The following is a 16,093-nucleotide window of genomic DNA, read 5'->3' as shown; positions in this document are numbered from 1 at the left end:
GTAATTAGTAGGCTTGGTATTTTAGCTTTAGGTAATGCTAAAGAGATAATTAAAAAAAAAACTCAAACTTGCTTTATTCTAAAATTAATAAATATTAAATAAGACAAATTTTAATTATTTTTAATCAATTTTTTTAGTTATCAAACATTTTTGTTTGACTTTTAACTGTTATAAATACCAAGCTCCAAGCTCCATCCTTCATAAAAAGAGTGAAGATACAAAACATAACTAGTTAACTACATGCATGAAGAAATCATTTGGCTCCTTGAGTGAATATAGTAAATGTAATATTATTGAAAACTTGTTAAATTATGTTGAATGACACATATTTAAGAATTAATAACGAAGTTCTTTTACTCTTTATTTATTATAAATTTCTACCTCTATTTCTTTATCGTAATTTCACAACAGAATTCAATCTTCTCATCTCATATACACTTCTCTCCTCCTTTAATGCTGAATGTTATTTATACATGAACCTCTCCCTTTGACCATCTCTAATATGTATCACTTTCTAACAAATGAAAATCCCAACAAAATAATTGACCCTCTCATTTACAAAATTTCTTCTGAAGCCACAGAATTGTGGACCATAATAGATGAATAGTACTTTCTCTGTTGTCTTATGCTATTACTGTCACACTTTAATACATCTTTAAATTAGTGTCTAAATCAACCAAATTCGTACCAAAAATGACAGAAACAAATAAAAGAACAAAATGAATATATTGACTATACACAATGCAAAAATTTCAAGGATAAAACAACTTTGCATAAAGAAGCTCATTCCAAGTATCTTGTAGTCCAGGCAAACACCAATGTGTGCAATCAGCATAGCTAGAAGGGTTAGCTAGTTGCTGAGGTGTTAAAGGGTTCCATTGTTTCTTGTAGATTGAAGTATGTGCATCTTTGCGGTAATTGGACAACTGTGTGATGTTGAGAAATGTTATGGGAACATTGGATTTTCTGAAGACTTCTCCAATTACTTGCATTATGCTTTTGTAAGAGTCAGAGCCCCAATATGTGGGATCATCAATTGGTGTAGTTTCATTGTAGCAGTTACCTCCTGCTTCACCTCCCCATTCTATGCTCCTGCCACCATATATACATGTAATTCAATTATGAGTCCCATAATTCCTAAATTTATGTTTATGATTCATCGTACTAAATGTTTTGTTTTTTTTAAGCTTCTGCATTTTACTTTCTTTTTCGGGGTTAAAATTATACTAAACTTTTAATCAAATAATCACCACTTTTGTTACAACATGGCTCGGAACTTAGCTGCCCAATAAAGAGACCAACTCGAACACCACCCAAGTGGCAGAATAAAGAGGCCCAAGTGCCCAAGTCAAACTCAACTAACATGGTCCAACAAGGGTTCGAGCTGGATTTCACCCGTCTAATCCACAGAATTAATGTGGTTGGAAGCTTGGTACGGATAACAGATTCTTGATTCATCTGTAAACGCTCCTTACTGAATAAGGGTGTTGCACTCGTTATTGCGTACCACCTTGCACTCCCCTCCAAACAAGAATCTAGCCCACTACTCCAACCATGGGATTGGACAAAGACCCTATGACATAACCAAATCCAGTACCCAACTCCCAACCCTCATACATTTCTAATTTAGAGAAACACTAAGAAGCAAAAACTTGTTTTTTTAAAAAAAGGGTTTTCATCACACATGTTGCCACATAATTTGAGTAAATAGGACTCGGACAAAATTTCTGGTCAGCAATCATCTTCCATATTTAATGTGTGGGATCGGAGATGTACTCACTTTGCATGAGAAGGTGACATGCTGGTGAAAAACACTCTTGTCCTGTTTGGGTTCATGTTCTGCTTCACCCATTTAACCATGCTTTTCATAGCCATTCTATAAGCCTCCTCTGTTGACAGCTCAACAATCTCTTTTGCTTCATCATTAAAGGATCCAAGCCTGAAATTTTGAGTACATATTAGTTAGTGCTTTGTATATGTCTGCAATGGTATTGTCCTTTAAGATAAGTGTTAGGTTCATAGTAAGAAACGTTTGATAATTGAGACAACAAAACTTATCAGTCTTGAAACAAGAATTTCTAAGGATAGAAATTTTTGTCTGTCTCCAGTGTCTCCATGTTTGTGTTCCAGGTGCGGTTTCTAAACACTAACAGTTTAGCTTTTAGTGTAGAAAAGGACTAACACTTACCCAATTAAATATTTGTATGATTTATGAAATAGCATATAGTTAGGTTAACCATTTTTATTAATGTTTCAATGTTTCAAAACAAGGTTGTATTTGGGTATTGTCTTTGACACAGAATATGAAGAGAATGAACACAAAACTTATTTGGTTGTAGAGGACAATTTTTTCCGCAAAAGCAAAAAATTCATGTATTTTCAGTACTTCTTAATTGGGAAGCAAAAAAAAAAGTTATCATCTCTGTCTCTCTCTCTCTCTCTGTTCTTGTCTTATGTATTTTGTTCTCAGAAACAAAATTCAAACACAACCTAGAATTGGATGATTGCGTAATACATTTTTATATATACTGATATAAAGTGCATACGACTAACTTCTTTAATCAGATAGAAATAGAGTGGAGAAACTTACAAGATTTTCATCTTGGAACCAGTTATCCACCAAAGATAGGTGTTGAATACAACAATGTCAGCACCTTTCCAGAAACGGCCATGCTTGTTGATTGAACCCTTTCTGACGATCCTGTCAGATACCCTATGGATGAATGCGTTATCGGAGTTTGATTCAAGAAGAAAAGGTGCCCAATAGAACTCAATTGTAGCATTGTATTCCTAATTAAATACACCAAAATGAACATAAAAAAGAGAACTGTGATGTGAAATATGGTTTAGTGCACAAGCTAAGTGAGAGGTGCATATATACATACCTTGGCTGTGAATACAGTGAGTGAATCAAAGGTTTCCATGGATTTTGCACCTTCTGGAATGAGACTATGGAGAAGGCATACCAAAGAGACATATTGGCCTCTATTAAGGGAGTCTCCAACAAACAGCATCCTCTTCCCACGAAGCGTTTCCAGCATCAAACTTGCATTGAATCTGTTGTAGCATTGGTGAAGAGGTTTGTCATATGTTTGGCTTAGTACAAAAATATATTCAAGACAACACAAGGGATCGGAAGACCAAGCTAAAATATTACTTAATAGTAGTTTTCGCAAGTAGAATTAAAAGGAAAAGTCAAAAATAATTTTGTAATTCTAAAATGTTTTAGTCATACTAATATGGCGATATTGGTAATATCTATGAAGATTTAAATTAAACTTGTATAAATAACACTTCTGTTTTCTCATTATTTTTGTTACATTCTTACTAGAAAATGCACGAGAGCCATTACTTTTCAGGCAACTACTCAAATGAAGATGCTAAAAACATCTTTTTATGAAGATTCTTGTGTTAAAAGTGTACTTTGTTTGTTTAGCCACACTTTAAAAAAAATAACACTTTTGTAACACATCAAAATCAAACCATACATTTCATCATCTAATGGTAAAAAAGAAGCATCTTCATATAAAGACAATAATAAAATCTTCATGGTAGTATCCACCTACTTTTCATTCATGTACTGTTTTCTCCTCCTCTATGTACCTTTTTGTCTCTGGCCATGTGCATTTGTTTAATTGTTTTTGATAAAGCGATTGTGCTCATCGATGAGATTCTTAAACATGATATCGAAAAGATCAACCGCTTTTTATAAATTTAGAATAAACTTTGATTCTCGTTCTTAATTAAAAAAAATATTATGAATTCAAGATATATTTTGCTCTTAGTATTTGTAAATTTTTTAATCATTTAGTTCTTTTGTGCAAAACTCGATAATGAGGTACAAATTATTAATAATAAACAAACAATGATAGATGCATTTATCTTTACAAATGCTTAGACAGTATATGATTGTCCTTGTTTTTAATTTTTTTTTCTTTTATCAGAGATAAAATTGGGATAGACTTACCCTAAAATAGTCATTCCAAGAAGGTACTATATAATTAACATCATACTCATAACTATAGAATATCTATCATCCTAATTCTTCAGTCCACAAATTAAAGATCTTGCATTGCATATTATTCGAGAAATATATGTACCCAAAAGTATAAAATAAAGGATAAAGTATATTTTTTATCTCTAAAATTTGTCAAAAATTTTAAAAATATTTTTAAATTTTATTTTATTTCAATTTTATTTCAAAAGTTTTTAATTTATATCAAATATACTAACAACTAGTTTTTCAAAAAATTTAGGACTAATTCATCAATAATTTCACATAAACAACCTTCAATACAAGAAACTAGTTCTTAATTGTCAAGTATTATTGGTGCATTAGCCCTAAAGCTTTTGAAAATTTAGTTATCAAAAATATACACCGATACAAATAAAAAGTTTTTAGAACAAAATTGAAATAAAATAAAACTTACAACTATTTTTAAAACTTTTAGTAAACTTTAGAAATAATTAATACACTTTATCCTAATATAAATTATCTAACCTACCAACATCAATTATGAGAAAAAACATGCATCAAGATCAAATTAGTCCAAACAACTCAACAACTCGAGACATGTGCATTACAATGTCCGTGATTGTTAAGGTCCCACCGATTGAAAAATACTAAAATAGAGAAACAAAAACGCCCCAACTCCAACTAAACACCAAGAAAAAAACCCAAGTGTCCAATTTAGCCATGATTGCTCCACACTTATTGTACAGAACAGAATGGCTGAGGTGGTGGTGCCAATCATTCAATTCTAATACATCTTTTTCTAATGAATTATAACTCCCATTACTACTACTACTGTTACTATTCATGATTCATTGTATCCCACCACCTTACTTGACACGTGACCTCTTAGTCACAAACTAACCCGAACCACCGACAACTCAACCTTTTCTTCAGAAATTTAAAATGAATAAATATATAAACACAAACACAACATAACAGATAAAACAAAACAAACAAAGGAGAAGAATAATGGAATTATGGTCTTTCAATTAAAATGCTTTTTTTTATAAAATGACAGGTATTAATTTGATTCTAATAATCTTTTAATAACTCATTCCGAATCAAAGATTTTTGAAAATATATTGAGTGAAAAATTGAGAATAGCTCTTACGTGGGAAGATCGCAACCGTGAGGCTGCCAGCGCCACCGCTGGTACTCCATCTCGGGACGGCCGTGTTCTTGACACGTCAGCTGAGGCTGTATGTACGGACAGTCCGGTTCCTGGTAGAGCGGCCGAGTCAACTCGTCCCGAACCCATCTTCCACTGAAAACATCACACCCTTCCTCCGTTTCACCCACCGCAACCGCCGCCACCTTCTCCTCCGTGCGCCTCTCGGAGGAATACGAGAAATCTTAACAAACAACACCAAATTCATCTGAGAAATGAGAGTACTGTACAAGTATAAAACCCTAGAAAAAAGGAAAAGATAAGAAGAGGAACCTTGTTGTTCTGGTAGCGGGGGATGAGTCAACTCGGTGAACTCGGTGGGTGTGGATAAGAGTGTGTTGTGTTTATTGTGTAGTAGTTGTTGGAAGATGAAGAAGGAATCATGGCCATAGAGGATGGAAGCGAAGAGAATGAAGGTTAAAAGGGTAATGAAGAGGTAGGGAGAGAAACGAGGCTTGGTTCTGATAAGAAGAGAAGAAGAAGAAGTAGAAGAAGAGAATGATGATGGTTTTGGTTTCATCATCACTTTGCATGCACAGCATGGACCCAACCCCTTAACTATATATTCTCATTTTTATAATTTTTCTTTTTAAACTAAATCTTTGGTTAATAGTTATCAATTCTTAAAATATTAAACTAACATAAATTTATTTTTCGAAATGATTTAATTATCTAACATTGTTGTATTTTTTATTTTAGAGTTGAAAGTGAAATCTAAAATATATTATGCAAAATATATATATGGAAAGTTTTATAGTGGTATTAATTCTGATGATTAAAAATGATATAAGTTTAATTTATAAATAAAATATTGATATATAGTTAAGAAATTAAATCTAAGATTAAAATAATTTTTTTTATAATTTTTTATGATTTTTTTATGAAAATAATTTTTTATAATTATTTTTATAATTATAAAAAATAATTTTAAAAAAATAACACTAAAATAATTTTTTAATTATATTTATAATTATTATTTAAAGAAAATTATAATTATTTTTATTAAAATAATTTTTTATAATTATTTTTATTATTATTTTTACCAAAATTTTTATACTTATTTTTTTGTAATTTCGAAAAATTAACAACACAATGATGTTCTCTTTTTGGTGTTAGTTTAAAAAAATCATAAAAAATTATGAGAGAAAATATCATTTTAGTGTTAATTTTTTAAATTATAAAAATAATTATAAAAAAATTATTTTGGTAAAAATAATAATAAAAATAATTATTTTTAAAAATAAAAGTAATTAAAAAAATAATTTTGGTGTTATTTTTAAAAATTATTAAAAATAATAATAAAAAAATTAAAAAATAAAAAAATTATAAAAAATTATTTTAGTAAAAATAATTATAAAAAATCATTTTTTTAAAATAAAAATAATAATAATTATAAATATAATTAAAAAATTATTTTAGTGTTATTTTTTAAAAATTATTTTTTATAATTATAAAAAATTATTTTAATAAAAATAATCATAAAAAATTATAAGAAAGAAAGAATTATTTTAGTTTTAAAATTTTTTTTTACTATGTATTAATATTTTATTTGTAGGTTAAATTTATATCACCCTTAATTCCTTAACTCCTAAAACTAATGTTACCATAGAATTTTGCTATATATATATATATATATATATATATACAAAAATGGAAATGTATATTCTTGTGATGATTTTTTTTCAAATGAAAATCACATATTATATAATCGATTGTAATATAAACAAATTATTTTATATCAGTTTTAGTAATTTATTGAAAAGAAATTACTCATTTTGATAAACTTATTATATATATATTTTTTTCATTCTTTTGAAATAAAACATCTTAACATTATTTTCAATTGACAAATGATTGACCTTTTAAAATTTGAGGAAGATGTTTCACGACTAATTCAGACGCGCACTGGGTAGACAGCAATCAAGTATATATATATATATATATATATATATATATATATATATATATATATATTTTACAATTACTTTAGAATATCCACTTGATAAATCGAATGACACAGCCACACAGGAAGCAAAGAAAAGATTTATAAAAAATAGATTAATGCTAAAAAATGTCCGGAAATGTCATGCATAAGGGAATTTGATTTCTCAAAGATTAAACAGCTCAATTTGGTACATAATTCGTGCTCCCTTTTTTTTAATTATGAGCGAGACTCGAACATGTAATTTTTAAGTAAGTATAAAAAAATTATGTCATTTGAATTATAATTCATTAGTAACATAATACGTGCTTTTATTTTAGCAAATTTAATCTTTCTAATAAAAAATAATAAGTGTATCTCTGATTAAAAAAAATTGTACATTTAATATAACCATTATTTTTTAAAAAAATATTTAGCAAGACTTTATCCTCTATATAATCAATAAAATGTTTTTATGTATATGCGTCTATTTTAAAGTTTTTATTGCTAAATATTTATTTATGTTTTATATATTATGTCTTTTATTTAAATTTAGAATTCAACAACTAAAATATTGACAAAATATTAGTTCAAAAAAGAAAATTTAATAGCGCATAAGTTATAAACTAAAATATTGACAAAATATAATCCTTTTACACCTATATTATTAGTGTCTTAAATTGTTGAAGCTAAATCAATAATTCCTTTTTTCAAAAAACATTAATTCTTAAGTGTTGGTCCTAAAAAATTATCTGGCTCGTCCCTAACACATAAGAGAAAAGTTATCGCAATGACTGCGTTAAATATTTCAATGACGAAATTAATTCATATATGATTTTTTTTAGAGACTAATTTAAACGTTAGAATGAATGGTGTGATGAGTTTTCTTTTCAAATGTTGAATTAATATTGTTCCCTTAAAAAAATTGATTTACTTTGTTTAATGATCTGCTACCTTAGCTTCACAGCCAAGGGCGTGTGGTAGATTGCGGAAAATAGTCACTTTCCCTCTTCATATTTGACATAAACATTGCACCCAATAAGCAAAAAATGTATCAACAACTTTGGTCATTTTTTCCCTTTTAAGTTATGAATATGGCTTTGGTAGGTTATTTTGTGTTAGGTAACGTTTCATTTAGGATTTATCTAAATTACCTAGTAATTTGTGGCTGTTCGAATTTCTCACATGTACACTGGAAATTTTGGACACGCCCGATGTCATTATATTAAGCAGTAGTTAGCTGTAAGCTGTGCTGTATATTCAGAAAATGTTAGAATGATGGAACAACTAAAATTGAATAAACTAATTAACCATAGCATCTCTAACTAATAAGATCCTAATTCATTATTCTTTTGCAAATTATCACCATCTGATGAGTGTTTTCTGCACGTTCATTTTATTATAATTATTTCCCTTGGTCAAGCATGTTTGTTCCTTTCTTACATATTTATTTATTTTCATAACATGGCTAACTAGATTAAGCGTGTATAAAATATCTATATGCGGTGTAAGCTTTTGCTTGGACTTCAGCATTTTGTCTCAAATATGGAGCACTAAAAAATACCCCATAAAATAATCCAATACACCCATTTTTTTTTAAAAAAAAAAAGTACAGGCTCACTCGAATTTTATAAATTAAATAAAAATATCTGTTAAAAATTCATATTATAAGCCAATCCCATTCAAGTTAGCATGGACAAGGATGAAATAAATGGTTTGTGCAAGACAAAGTTACAAAAAAAATAAGTTCCTTCAATTACCTGATAACCAAAGAATGTGAAACCAAAATTATTGGATCAGCTCCATCATAATAAATGCCTCTTTCTCTTTCCTTTACGAAATACACTACACGTTCATTTTGCTTTCTGTTTGTTCTTCCATCTTCTTTTCTTTGAAAAAGATTACCAAGTTTGTGGAGGTAAAGTTAGAGTGAAAACTACAGATTTCTGCAGAATGTTCCATTATCAAGGAATCACCAAAACTGACCAGGGAAGGCACCTGAAAAAATTGACTTATCTGCCCATTTCTGCAGCATGTGCTTCTCATATCCTAGATAATCTTGGAATGGACCCGCAAGAAAAATTCGGAACCAAAAAATGTAAAATCAGAAGTTCACCGGAGAATAGGAGCTTCGGTAACCTTCGGATGGTCCCTTAAACCTCCTCACTAATGACGAAAACCAAATCTGCAAAGGTAAAGTTGAGTACAAGGGTTATGTGAAGAATGCAACTCACAACATTCTTGTACAAACAAGAGTGATTCAACACTTATTTTCTATAATGCCACATTGAGAAAACTTAAATATGAAGTTTTCATGAGGAAGAATACCTGTATTCTTCTAGGCAAGCTGGCCCAGAAGTCTACATTAGGGATTGCCTGCAGAATAGGGTCAACCAAAAAAAAAAATCATACCAATATCCATAAATCTACACACAAAAAAAGCTTTTAAATAGTGGTTGTAAAGGATGGGCGTGGAATAACATTGCAAACATCATTATCAATGTTAGAACCAATGAGACATTTCCTAAACTATAACAAAATATGAAATGATGATTTAGAATTTTGGTTTGCAGAAAGATTTAGCAGTAACAGTCAGCAATGTTAGTTCTATATGAACTTACCTTTGCATTATGCACTACTGATTCGAATTGAACCTTAAACAACCCAACATCAATAGAAATGACTAATTCACATCTAAACTCAGAGTGGCCGACCACCCCGGGTTTGAGGGGGATCTTGGGAATATGCCAACTCACTCTCTGCCAGCTCAGCCCCTCAGGCAGTTTAGGAAGTTAGAATTTTGTTATACAGCTAGCTGTAGTAGCCAATCAACTGTGATCCTTGTATATATATCAACATGTGCACTGTATCAAAGTAAGTCAATACACATCTCTCAAATTCTCTCTCAATCTCACGAGAGGATCTTCCTCCTAATCCTACTTGCCATTAATGCCTTCGTGTATGTCATGAAACTATTTATCCCAAAAACTTAAGGTATTAGGCAGAGGCACATATATGGTTATACATCTAATACCAAGTCATGAAACTACTTATCCTAACAACATAAACTATTAGGTAGAAGAACATAAATGATTATATGTCTAAAAAGTAACAATAATTAACAGAACAATAAAATCAATATATACCCAAGAAATAAAAGAAAAGCCAACTACACAACAAAAAGGACAGGCAAGAACATACATCTACACCGCGAATCCCAAGGAAGAAAAATCGATAGGCAGCACCAGCCAGTAGATATGTAGCAAAAAGGCACACAACACTGAAACAAAATAGGATGAAACAATTATCAGTAATTTTTCCTGATAGAAGACCCTTGTGATAAGTCCAACAGCGATGTAAGATATCAGAAACTTACACAATTGATAAGGTGCCAAACCACCCCAACCCTCCCCCATGAACATTTACAACTATGGCACAAGCAGATGGATGCTTTAGCTGTGTAGCCTGCTTAAGGAACAAGGTTATTAGATAGTAGAATAAAATATCAAACTTGTGTCAGTTAAGTACATTTTAAACAAAACAAGATTGAAGACTTCAGAAAGAGGTTGGTTATTTTGTTTGGTAAATACTACAAATGGTCCAAAAGGACCATGACAAGGTTGGAAACCAGAACCATATAACAATGAATGAAATAAAAGGAAGCAATAAAAGATGTCACAGAAGAGAGTCCTGACATAATTACAAGCTCCCAATCTCTGCAGAGTGTATGGTTCCTGCAAGCAGGGGATTGATAATTCATAGATAATTAGTAATAGTATTAGCTATTGGGTCCATAATATCAAATTTGATAATTCAGTATCCCCAAAAAGAAAAAAAAAAGACAAAGAAAAGAATAAAAACCTTACTTTTACTCCATTATAATCACAAAGCACAGAGACAGCTAGCGAACAATTGGTCTTAAGGCCACCGCTTGACATTTTAACAATGACACCAGTGTGGGGATTTTTTTTATCTGCCATAAGAGTAACAATACAACCAAAGATATATGTTCTTGTTATAATCAAATAGGAGCATCATCCCAAAACACAATTAAATAATCTGAAGTAGTAACAATAACATACATAAAACACATAAGATCATGAATGAAGCACTAGAAATTTAACAAAGAAAATTATTACTTAAATTAGAAACAAATACAGAGAAGCGAATTGGACTAACCAATAACATCAACTTCTATTTGTGAGCCCCGTCCTAGAGTGGTGCATACATGATAACCTGCATTTTATCACTGTTAGAGGACATATATTCCCTCCTACTTCAATTTCCTTCTGAGAAATACCCAAAGAATAAACTCAAAATGGATACTCAATATTTACTATTTATAACCTATAACAACCTTTTCTACATAAAATGCTTTTTACAAACTAAAGCCCTTCTTGTAATAATAACTCCATCATGCAAAAGTTTTTAACAATGAAAACACCCAAGTCATTCAAGAATGAAAACATTCTTTAAGGTAGCGTTTGTTTTGAGATACTGGGACAGAAACTAGGAGACTGAGACACATTATCATGTTTGTTGGCTCAGAGACTAGTACTAAAATTTCTGTCTCTGTCCTTAAAATTTCAGTATTTCAATACCTCCAAAAAGTAGGGACACAGGGGACTAAAATTTTTAGAGACGGAGACTGAAATTTTAATAACATTTTATACCTAAAATACCCTCATTTCAATTAATTAATTCCAATTTTATCCTTTGTGCAAATTAAATTAGAGTTTTATTCTTATTTCAATTTCTGTCTCTCACTTTGCACCAAACAAAATACTGAAATTTATTTCGGTCTCTGTCTCTTAGTCCCTGTCTCTCAGTCTCAGTCTTTCAGTCTCTGTCTCTCTACCAAATGCTACCTAAGATACTTCAATGACTAAATGTGATGGAGCATGTATGGACATCTAAAGCCAATTCAGCAATAACAACAGATATCAATATGCTAGATTGTAGTCTTTTAGTATTAAAAAATGCCATATGAAAAAAATTTAAACAAAAAATACTAAAACACTACTGCTGTTGGATGCTATAAATGCTCTCAAGATAACTGAAAGTACTTTTAAGTACTGATATGACAATAGAATTCTACCTCCAATGTTATTTGACACAAGTGCATTGCACTCCATCCCACATCGCGTTGGTCCTCCACATTCCTAAAACATACAACAAACGTAAGTGAGCCGAAAATATCATAAGAATGTTGTAATAATAGTAAAAAATATTTTAATCACCAATACGTTCTAACATGCCATGTCAACTTTTGAAGTAGCAGTATTTTTATGGGAACAGCCAACAGTGACCACTAGCACATGCCAACAGCTTCCTAATATATTAGCAAAATAAATCAAATAGAATTCCCTTTCAGCTTCATTTTATAACATTTACAGATGTACAGTGATACAAATCATGCTATACTGAAAGGTTACTAAGATAATAAATGAATCTTCTGCAGCCATAATTCTTTTGTAATATTTGTTGTTAGGTTTCTTGGCTACATGTATATCCATGAAAGAGGAAGTATGGGTGTACAAGATCTTCAGATATACTATTGTATTGAATTGATTTCCTACACACTGAGCTCTGAAACAGTGAATTGATTTTTCTTCCACAGTTTGTCAAGGAAGCTTAAGAAAGATGGACAAAAATGCAAAGGAAATTTATTCAATGAGAAGAAAACCCTACTGAAAAGCAAGAACAAATCAGTTGAGATATACTGCGAAGTGCGAACAACAAATATATACAACTGCTACAATTTGGACAACTATTCCTTTATAAAATTATTTATTTCATGTTATGAGATCATTATAGAACATGATCATAGTTCACAATACATCAACCCTGTACAGGTATCAGCACAACCCAGAATCTCAGTTACTATATCGAAGAAATTGCTTTGCAAAAAAAATGAGACATATTTACCCAGCAGTCAGCACATATTGGAGGATCATGATTGAAAACCATTTCATCGCAAAGCTGCTCAAACAATCAATAAACAAAACTCAATTATTGATCCATCCAGACAGAAGCTACTATTGCCAACTAAAGCAGATGCCATGCTTTGCTAATCCAGCTAAAGTGCATAGTTAGTTACAATTAAAGTTTCATCTAACAGAGTCACTGAGTCAGTATACCATTCTGTCTGATAACGATGACCATACTAAAGGATCCTTTTGGCAGGTAAAATACTTAAATAAATATGTTTTGCTAATAAGGAATGTCAAACCAGAAATTTGTTAGCTTTCAATGTATTTAATGCATGGATAACTTGTTTATTTTCCAAAGTAAACTAACTTCCTAATTTAATTTCTTAAGAAGTGCCCAAATTGGATGAAGCTAAAACATACATTATTAATCAATAGTGCTAACATTATACTGTAAAGAAACCAAAGAAATAAGTGTGACCTGATGGAGCCAACCTGAAACCAAAGGGTGCTCTCGTTCACTGACACTTTGTAAAACCTACAATCACACAAATAATAATAGTAAATATATATGAAAAACATTAATACTTCAATTAGAATCAATAATGGTCATATTTACTAACTAATCATAAATTCCTTTACCCTAATTCATCCTTAGAGTGAACCACCAAAATATCCTAAAAGAACTAAGCTAGCCGGTGACCCCTGAACGATGACAACGATTTGACAAGACAATTCAATCATCAACTCAAGTCCATGTTGAATCATGATGTCACAGCATTTGTGTGATATATGAACTCTTATTAACCTTAAATAACTAACTAATTCTCCAATCCCCTATTCCTTCACCACCCTAATTTCAACGAATAATCGGGCTACTTTGTCTAATAATTGATACCTTTTGGTGTCACCAGTCACCACAAGTTTCATTCCTTCCGGGGCTCACTTCATCCTATTAAAATAAAGCCAGAATCCAGAGTAATAATTTAAAAAATCCCCCAAAAAACATAAAACTAGAACAAGAAAATTACATTAAAACTATAGCCTCGTCAAAAACTAACCACATTCATGTAACAACACTAACAATACACTAAAAAAAAGCGTTGCTTAATTCGAATCAAGGAAGCATGTAACTAACAATATATAAATAAATGAAGATCGTAGCGAAACGAAGAGAAATAAAAGGCAAAACAGATCAGAGAGAGAGAGAGAGAGACCCGTCTTCACTGAGGATTCCGTGAGGAAAGTGACGAATGGGAGAAGAGAGTGTGTAGTTGTAAAGCTTGTTTCCATCGTTGAACGTGTAGTCGCAACGCGCGTTGGCGAATGGCTGCAAAACGGAGAGGCAGAAAGTGATAGTAATAAGGAGGAACGCCGTTCGTCCGAATCTGCATACGGCAGCTACCATTGTCGTTTTGGGGAAAAGCGAGACACAGATAGAGAGAGAGTATCAATCTATTTTCATGTCACGGTGGTTGTGTTGCTATGTATATGGTTGGTTGGTTCAGTAGAAGAAGAAGAAGCGTTGTTAAAGGGGGTATTGTGTTTGTGGCGTATTGAGAAGGAAGCTAAGGAGGAGAGGAAGAAGCAGCATCGATTTTCTTTGTTTTGTCGTAGCCAGTGCGTTTCTTCGGAAGGACCACGTACCTCTGCTAGATTCCACCTCCAAATTAAAGAGATGTACGCTAAAATCGGCACCTTAATGCTTAATCTATAATACATATGGAAATAAAAAATATATTAAGATAAGTTAAATTACGAGTAAATACTCATAATCGTTTATCAAATTTTTGTAATTACCTGATGTAATTCTTAAGATTCCGATTTTTTTAATGTAGTTTTTTAAATAGAGCTTCGAGTATTTAAAATGGTTTTTAGACATATTTCTGGTGATTATCACCAGAACACTGACGTGGACTCGATTTAGCACGCTGAAAGGGCCAACAGCTAGCTGAGCTGGCTAATTTTCAATTTGTACCCAGATTGGTCCCTCCTATTATATGTAACCCTAAATCCCCAAATTCTCCTACACTTCATCTCTTTGTCTTGTTCATCTTTTCTTCTTCTTCTTTCATACACTTCTTCCTGTTTATACACTTTCATACACTTTTTACATTGGATGTTATGAAATGTTGTGCTTTCTTTGCAAGAAATCCAATTGAAAATTGATATGAAAACTTGTTTATTTTGTAGCGGATAATAGAGAGTGTTTCAATGAGTGGAGAGGTTGGTGATGCTCTTGGAGCATACTCTTATGAAGCCTTGAAAAGATTAGACCAGTTATAGTCTAACATATGCTCTGCTCAAGAAGGTTCATTTCATCATGGCATTCAAATTCTTGCATTAATTAAAAGAAATAAAGCTATAATTGATGATTTTAGCTTGTGGCATATACTGCAATTGTGCAAGAACCTCAGCAAGTTGTCTCTACTGTTCCAAGCTCGTTTCGCTAGTCCGATCTGGCTAACAAAGCACAAGGCTCATATGATGTGTTGGTGTGTGGAGGCACTTTGGGATCTTCATTGCAACAACCTTGTGTGCTAAAGGCTTTAGAGTAGCCATTGTAGAAAGAAATGTATTAAAAGGGGTTACATATCAAGAATGGAGCTTATGGAACTAGTGGAAGTTGGAGTCCTCGAAGAAGAAGATATTGATAGAGCCACAACCACAAAGTTCAATCCAGTCATTTCTTAATTTGTTCACTTCAATTGCCAATTTCTGTGTAGCAAGAATCATTACTTAGGAAATACATCACATATCTAAACATGCTGAAAGATTATATGACAACTTATTATACTTATTACCTAACATTGCCAAAAAATTCATTTCATGTTTAACCTCATTTTTTGTGATTAATTTTTAGTTATACATAATAGATGTGGCTTTGAAAGGAAAGGTGACATCTGGGTTGAAGATATTTTTAATCTTAGTATTTCGTAAGTCCTCATTCCTTAGACTAATTCGGTATCCCTATACTAGTAATGAACTAGAATAAAGTCTTAAATTTCAATTATGAATGAATGATTTTAATTTATCATATCAATGAGTATATGAACAAG

The 16,093-nt window shown here is 31.3% G+C and overlaps 2 protein-coding genes across 6 annotated transcripts; both read right to left on the bottom strand.

The window, feature by feature from the left end:
• Window positions 1-528: 528 nt before the first annotated feature.
• On the bottom strand, window positions 529-5,725 carry LOC112715352 (protein trichome birefringence-like 33). Its single transcript, XM_025767115.2, has 6 exons — window positions 5,457-5,725; window positions 5,127-5,367; window positions 2,886-3,057; window positions 2,591-2,790; window positions 1,781-1,939; window positions 529-1,092 (listed from the first exon to the last, which is right to left on the bottom strand). The coding sequence occupies exons 1-6, from the start codon at window positions 5,704-5,706 to the stop codon at window positions 753-755; spliced, it is 1,362 nt and encodes a 453-aa protein (XP_025622900.1). The 5' UTR covers window positions 5,707-5,725; the 3' UTR covers window positions 529-752.
• Window positions 5,726-8,636: 2,911 nt separating this feature from the next.
• On the bottom strand, window positions 8,637-14,733 carry LOC112715354 (uncharacterized). Of its 5 annotated transcripts, none has more exons than XR_003159635.2 (12): window positions 14,252-14,733; window positions 13,530-13,572; window positions 13,033-13,086; window positions 12,203-12,266; window positions 11,284-11,340; window positions 10,971-11,077; window positions 10,800-10,838; window positions 10,481-10,569; window positions 10,306-10,384; window positions 9,433-9,480; window positions 9,103-9,289; window positions 8,637-8,993 (listed from the first exon to the last, which is right to left on the bottom strand). XR_003159635.2 is itself a non-coding variant. In XM_072204694.1 (12 exons), the coding sequence occupies exons 2-12, from the start codon at window positions 13,962-13,964 to the stop codon at window positions 9,209-9,211; spliced, it is 693 nt and encodes a 230-aa protein (XP_072060795.1). In that variant the 5' UTR covers window positions 13,965-13,986; window positions 14,252-14,695; the 3' UTR covers window positions 8,637-9,208. The 5 variants fall into 5 exon arrangements, 3 of the variants coding, with proteins under 3 accessions (XP_072060795.1, XP_025622901.1, XP_025622902.1); XM_072204694.1 differs by adding an exon at window positions 13,933-13,986 and having other exon boundaries at window positions 8,637-9,289; window positions 14,252-14,695; XR_011866506.1 differs by lacking the exon at window positions 13,033-13,086.
• Between the last annotated feature and the right edge of the window lie 1,360 nt (window positions 14,734-16,093).

The sequence above is a fragment of the Arachis hypogaea genome, chromosome 10 (genome assembly GCF_003086295.3).
Source record: "Arachis hypogaea cultivar Tifrunner chromosome 10, arahy.Tifrunner.gnm2.J5K5, whole genome shotgun sequence".
NCBI classification, from domain to species: Eukaryota; Viridiplantae; Streptophyta; class Magnoliopsida; order Fabales; family Fabaceae; genus Arachis; species Arachis hypogaea.
Note: the sequence above shows the minus strand (reverse complement) of the source record. Positions and strands in the feature narration are given on the sequence as shown.

Bases quoted from the DNA above. Each gene is read 5' to 3' on its own strand.
- LOC112715352 (XM_025767115.2), bottom strand. From the start codon at position 5,706: ATGATGAAACCAAAACCATCATCATTCTCTTCTTCTACTTCTTCTTCT. The intron at 2,791-2,885 runs GTATGTATATAT...GTATTTAATTAG, and splicing joins TCACTGTATTCACAGCCAAG to GAATACAATGCTACAATTGA. The intron at 1,940-2,590 runs GTAAGTTTCTCC...TCAAAATTTCAG, and splicing joins GGTTCCAAGATGAAAATCTT to GCTTGGATCCTTTAATGATG.
- LOC112715354 (XM_025767116.2), bottom strand. From the start codon at position 14,442: ATGGTAGCTGCCGTATGCAGATTCGGACGAACGGCGTTCCTCCTTATT. The intron at 13,573-14,251 runs GTCTCTCTCTCT...GTGTGATTGTAG, and splicing joins GGAATCCTCAGTGAAGACGG to GTTTTACAAAGTGTCAGTGA. The intron at 9,481-10,305 runs GTATGTTCTTGC...CCTATTCTGCAG, and splicing joins TTGGGATTCGCGGTGTAGAT to GCAATCCCTAATGTAGACTT.